The sequence below is a fragment of the Nicotiana attenuata genome, unplaced genomic scaffold (assembly GCF_001879085.1).
Source record: "Nicotiana attenuata strain UT unplaced genomic scaffold, NIATTr2, whole genome shotgun sequence".
Lineage (NCBI taxonomy): Eukaryota > Viridiplantae > Streptophyta > Magnoliopsida > Solanales > Solanaceae > Nicotiana > Nicotiana attenuata.
This window is the reverse complement of record NW_017670778.1, coordinates 224,665-232,512: the sequence shown is the minus strand read 5'-3', so window position 1 is coordinate 232,512 and position 7,848 is coordinate 224,665. Positions and strand designations below refer to the sequence as shown.

The 7,848-nt window shown below is 36.5% G+C and overlaps 1 protein-coding gene across 1 annotated transcript; it reads left to right on the top strand.

The window, feature by feature from the left end:
- Positions 1-210: 210 nt before the first annotated feature.
- Positions 211-1,164, top strand: LOC109243240 (probable ATP synthase 24 kDa subunit, mitochondrial). The gene has a single exon (XM_019410152.1). It carries the CDS (start codon positions 285-287, stop codon positions 1,011-1,013), a length of 729 nt encoding a protein of 242 aa, XP_019265697.1. The 5' UTR covers positions 211-284; the 3' UTR covers positions 1,014-1,164.
- The last annotated feature ends 6,684 nt before the right edge of the window (positions 1,165-7,848 follow it).

Genomic DNA, 7,848 nt, shown 5'->3' with positions numbered 1-7,848 from the left:
TTGATGTGCAGCAGGCAGCACTCTCTAATTCTCACGTTTTGAAGGTACTGATAAGGGCCGGGCAGTCTAATATGCAGAGGGAGTCGGTTTTGCAAGAGAAAATCTAACTAGCTATTATGTTTAACTTATAAATGTGTATTCCCATAAAAGACGAGCGGAAAACGTCGTGGTAATAGAACTCGTCCCTCGAAACATCAGCAGTACAGAGCTTTTGAACACTCCGATAGAACTCACTGCTTCTGTTTCGAATTTCATCGACAAAAGCCGTAATTTCGATCCATCAAATGGCTCTCGCTTCTCGCTTGCTTTCCAAATCCACTCGCCAGTTATGCGCTAGTCAGGTTGTCCTTCGCCCCAAGCATGCAATTCCAATTCGTTCCTTTGCCAAAGAAGCTATTGCTCCCACTGCACTGAAGGGAGATCAGGTGTTGAAGGACATCTTTTATGAGGTTAAGAACAAGCTCGAGACATTAATTGGTGTTCTACAAAAGGAGAAGATCAACATAGATCCAGAAGATCCTGCTGCTGTATCTGAGTATGCCAAAGTCATGAACTCTGTAAGCCAAAAAGCTAATCTCTTATCAGAGTCTCAAACAATTAAGTTCAACATTGAAGTAGAAACTCATGAAATTCCAGATGCTCGGACTTATTTATTGAAACTGAAGGAGATGCGTGTCAAGAGGGGCCTTATCGATGAGCAAGGTATAGAGGATCTGCAGATGGCAGCACTGGATAAAGTTGAGAAAGAAATCAAAAAGCCACTAATGAGGAATGACAAAAAGGGAATAGCTCTTCTAACAGCTGAGTTTGATAAGATCAACCAGAAGCTTGGCATTCGTAAGGAAGATCTGCCTAAATACGAAGAACAGTTAGAGCTGAAGATTACAAAGGCACAATTAGAAGAACTGAAAAAGGATGCTCTTGAAGCAATGGAAACTCAGAAGAATAGGGAGGAGTTCAAGGATGAGGAGATGCCCAGCGTGAAGTCTCTGGACATCAGAAACTTCATTTAAAAATGATATTTTCTTCAAGACTTATTTTTCTTTTGCACCTTGTTGATCTCCTGCTAGCCTTGAACATAAATTTTCTTATACCTAAACGTGTAGTTGTAACAGACATCCAAGAGGCTGCCTTCTGAATAATAAGAGGTCTGACCAAGAATTTAACTTTTATATAATTTTGGGGCCCGAGTATCTGTCTGCTCCTTATTTGCAACTGATCTTGGTCAGTTGTTTTGTGCACTCTATACTTGATTTCAATGAAAGAGAACTAAGATGCGTGATTGTATCACAAAAAAACTTATAAATGTCAATATAAAAAATACATCTGTATTCATTTATTGATGCAATAATTTTTTTCCTAGTCGTATCAATGATGATGAATGCGATAGGTGAAAATAAAAATTGGAAAACACTCAAATCCAATATACATGTAAATATTATTACTGTTTTCGGATAATGATTTTTTCTATGAATAGAGAGTTGACTAGATCAGACCCAATGGTAAATTTAGTAACCTTCACGTTACACTATTTTTCCAGCTACTATCATCTCAAAATTTAAGCACCGACACAAAGATCCACTACCCCAAAAGAAAAATACTCACACAACCAAAACTAAAGGAGAAGTTTGTGATGGCTAAACAACTAAATTGGTGCAAATAACATAACATCTTAAAGAACCCATAAACAATTAATCACAAGAAAACCAACGAAATACACAAAGTAAGCAAACAAATTAGTCTATTTAACCAACGAAATACACAAAGTAAGCAAACAAATTAGTCTAATTTCGTTTACCCAGAACCCAAATTAATCTATTTAACCCAAGAAAAAAAACACAAAGTAAGAAAACAAATAAAGGTCCAAAACAGTACATATCAATAAATCTATAGTTACCCAGAAGCCAAATCAGTGTAAATGAAAACCCAAATTAACGAAGCATGCCCAAAATTAAACAAAACAAAATTACTTCTTTTTAGCCCAAGAATCTGAAATTATAAAAAGTTCAAACTTTGAATATAAAAGAAAGATTGTACAGAGGTACCCAGATATTGTACACAATAAAAGATTATTTTTTCATCCCCATTACTAAGAAACTAGAAAAGTTGAATCTTAGAACAAAACAAAAATTTGAAAAAAATAGAGAAGTTTTGAGCAAAGAAATACTTACCAATAGAGAAAGGGATGGAGATTTGCAATATATGGGTGAGAGTAATCTGAAGACACATGCAACAGAGAATTGAAAGGAGTAAATTAGGTTAAGGTGAAGCTGCGCGCAGTGAGAGAAAAATTTGGGAAAAGGACGATGATATTGTACTGGGGGGAAATATTTTCGTTAATTATAATATCTGGGGGGAAATTTTGGAGTGAAATTTTTAGACTTTTGCCTTTAGTTCCTAACTGAACGTCTTTAGAATTATTAGAATTGGGGAAAATATTTTATAAAGTGCAATATTGGAGGGAAATTTTTGGGGAAATATTTTATAAAGAATTTTTAGGGTATGCTTGTAAAGTATTGTATTTAATATGACAATATAACAACCCTTTAAAAACGTAGCAATACACCTAAGAAGCATGGCCAAAAATTTTAGATTTAGGCAACACTTAAAAAATGTTGTCTTTATATTTAAAAGGAACGCTTTATAAGTGTTACCTTAAAAGCTGTGGCCGAAGACTATACTCAAAAGCCACGCCTAAAAAGTGTTCCTACAGATACTTTTGACAATACTTTTTAAGCGTTGCCTAAATTAGTGTGGCTGTAGGCATAAAATGTTGTAGTGTGGTAATATTTATTCACAACGGAGTACCAAAATTATAAGCTTCTTCGGGAGGCTTATTTCTAACAGAGTACTAAATAGATAACATATTTACGGCGGAGTCCAATATGAATACGCTTCTTCAGGAAGCTAATTTAGTACTAAATGGACATCCACAATATAATATATTTTAACACTACCCCTTGGATATTAATTAAAAGATAATGTGCCTCATTAAAACCTTACTAGGAAAAAAACCCGTGAGAAAAAAATTCTAGTGAAGAAAAAAGAGCACATATTTAGTAATACGCATTGCTAGCTGCCTCATTAAAAACCTTATAAGAAAATCTCTCTGGGAACAATAGTTCGCATTTGCCAACACAGGCCTAGGCTGGGTGACATCGCATTTGTGAGGAAAGTGCTCGCATTTGCAACTGGATTGGACCGCTTTTGCGATCATCTTGGTCGCATTTGCGACCCTTGGAAACCTAGGACAGAGCATTTGCGATGGGAGCAGACTTCGCAATTGCAAAGTCAATGTTGCATTTGCGACTTCCCTTTTTGCTAACAAGTGCCGCAATAGCGAGTCATTCTTCGCAATTACGAGGGATCACAATTGCAAACCCAGTGTCGTAATTGCGATATCTGCGCCTGAATATAGGGTATGAAAATCGAGATTTGTGTATCATTCTCTCATTTTAGAACCCTAGACTTGGTAGGAGGCGATTTGGAGAGGGAATTTTCACCTACAATCATTGAGTAAGTGATTTTGATCTATTTCAATTATATTACATGATTATACATGAGGTTTAACATCAAATTCATGAGAATCTAAGAGAAATTTTTGGGAATTTTGTCTATATTTTGAAATATTAAAAATTTGGGATTTGAGAGTCGAATTGGACTCGGATTTTGAAACAAACTACATATATAGACTCATGGAGTTATGGGTAGTCAAGATCTACCTTTGGACTTGGGTTTTGACTGGGCGGCCCGGGGTTGAATCTTGTTGACTTTTTCCAATTTTGTCAAAGATCGAATCGTTTTCACTCGTGTGTAGTTTCTAAAGCTTATTTTGAATTATTTGAACAATATTTGGCTAGATTCGACTGGTTTGGAGGCTAATTCTAAAGGAATGACCTTTGTTGAGTGTTGATTTGATTGCGGAAAGAGGTAAGTGTCGTATCTAATCTTGACTTGAGAGAATTAGGACTCGTTGAATATTGTTTATGTGGATTATTTTGGGAAAACAACATATATGCATGGTGACAAGTGTATATGCATCGTCGTGGGATTTAGCATGCGCGATTGGGCTATTTATTTTCATATCTTCGTTATTCCATGTTATCTCTTGTTATATGCTTTAACTGTTGCATGTTCCTACTTGACATATATGCTTTTCTTGTTAAATTGTTATCTAATTGTTACTTGCTTGATTTGTTCATTTCTTACTCAATAATCTTCTTACCTGCCACTTGTTCCTATTTGCCTTAATTGTATATTCTTATTGTCACATGTATTACCTGCTTCCTATGTCCTTATAATACTCGATGCACTTAATTATGTTATTTTGCTTATGTGAGCCGTTTAACTATTTTCACGACCCGAAATCCCAACCTCGAGGTTCTGATGGCGCCTAACATCTACTTGCTAGGCAAGCTGGCGTGAAACAAAAAATTAACTGATTTCAACAATGTATAATCAGATATTAACAATGATAATGATATAAGTCTGAAGTAGAGTAAAATGATACCGAACAACGAAGCCTAAACATAACCCAAAAGCTGGTGTCACAAGTACATGAACATCTAGAGTGCTACAAACATGGTCTGAATAAAATACATTATTTTGAAACTCAATAAAACAATAAAGATAGGAGGGATGGGAACTTCAGGACTGGGGATGCCATGCAGTTGTACCTCAAGTCTCTATTAGCAACTGATATCGAGCAAAAGCTACTGAATGCCGCTAGGACCAACTCCGATATCTGCACAAGAAGTGCAGAGCGTAGTATGAGTATAACCGATCCCATGTACTCTGTAAGTGCCGAGCCTAACCTCGACGAAATAGTGACGAGTCTAAAGCGGATCACTTATAATAACATGTACCCAGTAATAATAATAATAATAACAGGAAAAGAAGCAGGAATTGGAACTAAAGCAATTAAATCATGAAAATGAATTCAAACCTTAACATCAGAAAGCTCAGAATAACACATCTCATAATCTCATATAAAAATGCCGAGGCCTACTCAACACTAACAACAAGTACACCATATACAAACTGTTGCGGCTTGCAACCCGATCCCACCGTATCATCATTTATCAATGTCAAGTACCACATATATAATCCTTCGCGGCACGCAACCAAATCCCACCATATCATCATTTATTAATATCATAATCCGTCTTATTCCACCATTTCAATTCTTTATCTTTTAATTTTAGTTGCGGCATGCAACCCGCTCCCCAAACAATTTTAATTAACATAAACAATCCAATAACTCAATTTACAAGAATTTCTACATCAAAAGAGTAGAAGTACAAGGCAATAAAGGACCACAAGACAATCAAAGAATGCAACAAATATTACAAAAAATAATAGGACAAGTAAAACATGTGACAATCAAAATGTGCTAGTAAAACAATTAAAGGCAAGTAGCAAATAAGCATGGAGTCATGGAAGAGACGAACAATTTAGAATGAGAATGATTAAATGGCAAATAACAAGTATGGCATAGAAGACATATAAAGCATGTAACAGTCAAGTCATAGAAAGATAATTCACGAAATAGCGAAAAACATGAAAAATAGATATTTTGACGGCGTATATACCCTCGTCACCTTGCATATACGCCATTTTCTCACATAATCCACACAACACATAGTTCAAAAATTCCTAATTCTCTCAAGTCAAGGTTGAATCCAACACTTACCTCACTCCACAATCAAATCAAAGCTCAACATGGGCCTTTTCTCTAGAATTAGCCTCCAAACCGATCAATTCTAACCAAATATAGTTCAAACAATTTAAAATGAGATTTAAAAATTACCCACGAGTGAAAAAGATTCAATCTTTAATGATTTTGGAAAAACTCATAAAAGTCAACCCTAAGCTTGCTTGCTCAAAACTCGAGATTCAGACCAAAACTCAATTACCTATTCACCCCCGAGCCCGATTATGTGATTAGTTTCGAGATCCGACCTCAATTTGAGGTCTAAATCTCAAATTCTCAAAATCCCCATTTTTTAAAACCTAAAATCCCTAATTTCTACCATGAAAAAGCATTGATTAAAGGTTCAAAATCAATGGGTGTTTATGAAAAAGAAAGAAAACAAGTTAAAATCTACTAACCTATGAAGTTGGGGTGAAAATTCTCTTCAAAATCTCCTCTAGGCCGCGCTCAAACTTGGAAATGGTGAAAAATGGGTTGAATCCCTACTTTGGGATATTAAGTCACTGGGCGTCAGGCCTTCTTCGCGTTCGCGAAGGGCCTGACACAATCGCGAAGAGCAGCGGCCCAAGTGGCCTTCACGTTCGTGAGGGCTGCACACGTTCGCGATGGCCTGTCCCCCCTGGCCTTCGCATTCGCAAACCTAGGCTCTCATTCGCATAGAACAACCCTGCCTCCCCCCAGAATCCTTCAACCCATAACGTTCGCGAGTGAAGGGTTGCGTTCGCGAAGGTTAATCCCTCCGATGCCTTGCGTACGCAACCGTTTTTCTGCATTCGCATAGAAGAAAAACCACCCCAGCCGAAGTTACCCTTTGTGACCGTGGGAGTTGCTTCGCAATCGCGAAGAACAAAACACCAGACATCAGAAAACCAGCTGAAACTACAACCTGTAAGTCCAAAAATGACCCGTAGCCTATCCGAAACTCACCCAAGCCCCTCGGGCTCCAAACCAAACATGCACACAAGTGTAATAACATCATACGAACGCGCTCATGCGATCAAAACACCAAAATAACGCCTAGAACTAAAAATTAGATATCAAAATGCATGCAATTTTTCAAAGAAACTTAAGAACTCTCAAATTCACAACCAACGTCTGAATGATCTCAAATCAACTCCATTTTGCACCAAATTTTGCAGACAAGTCATAAATAGTAAAATGAACTTATACCAAGTTCCAGGACCGAAATCTGAACCCGATAGCTATAATGTCAACCTACGATCAAACTTCAGAATTCTTTAAACCTTTAACAAATCACGTTAAATTGAATTAGGAACTTCCGAATTCAATTCCAGGCATACGCCTAAGTCCCAAATCACGATACGGACCTGCTAAGACTATCAAAATACCGATCCAGGTCCGTTTACACAAAATATTGACCGTAGTCAATTCAAATTATTTATGGTAAAAATTGACACTTTCTTTAATTTTTCACATAAAGATATTTCGGAATAAGACACGAACTGCGCATGCATATCAAGGAACGCTAAACCGAGCTAATCGAGATCTCAAAACATGGAAATAATATCGGATCATCACATTCTCCACCTCTAAAACAAACGTTCGTCTTCGAACAGACATAGAAAGGTACCTAGACTGGTGAAAAGGTGTGGGTATCTACTCCGCATTTCGGAATCGGACTCCCACGTAGCTGCCTCGATCGGCTGACATCTCCACTACACTCTAACAGAAGGATAACTCTTAAACCTCAACTTGTCGGACCTGCCGTATGGCTACCGGCTCCTCCTCATAAGTCAAATCCTTGTCCAATATGACTGAGCAGTAATCTATGTGAGCACGTGATTTTTGCCCTATATATGAATTATTCCCAAAATTCAAACAAAATAATTTCTCTTTCATTATTTTACACTTTTGTGAATTTTGTGTTATTTTCTGTTAATTGTTTGCATTTTTATTTGTGCATTTTTATTTCATATGAAAATATAAAAAATATGCCTGACATTTGCATTTAGGACCTAATTTCATATTTAAGGATTATTTAGTTGTTAAGTTGTTTTTAGGACAAAATTTAAGGAAAATAAATTAGATAGTCCATTTTTGCATTTTTTAATTGTTAGTTGTTGAATTTGTCTTGAGTTTATTTTAAATAGGAGTTAATTAGCTTAATTTTAGAA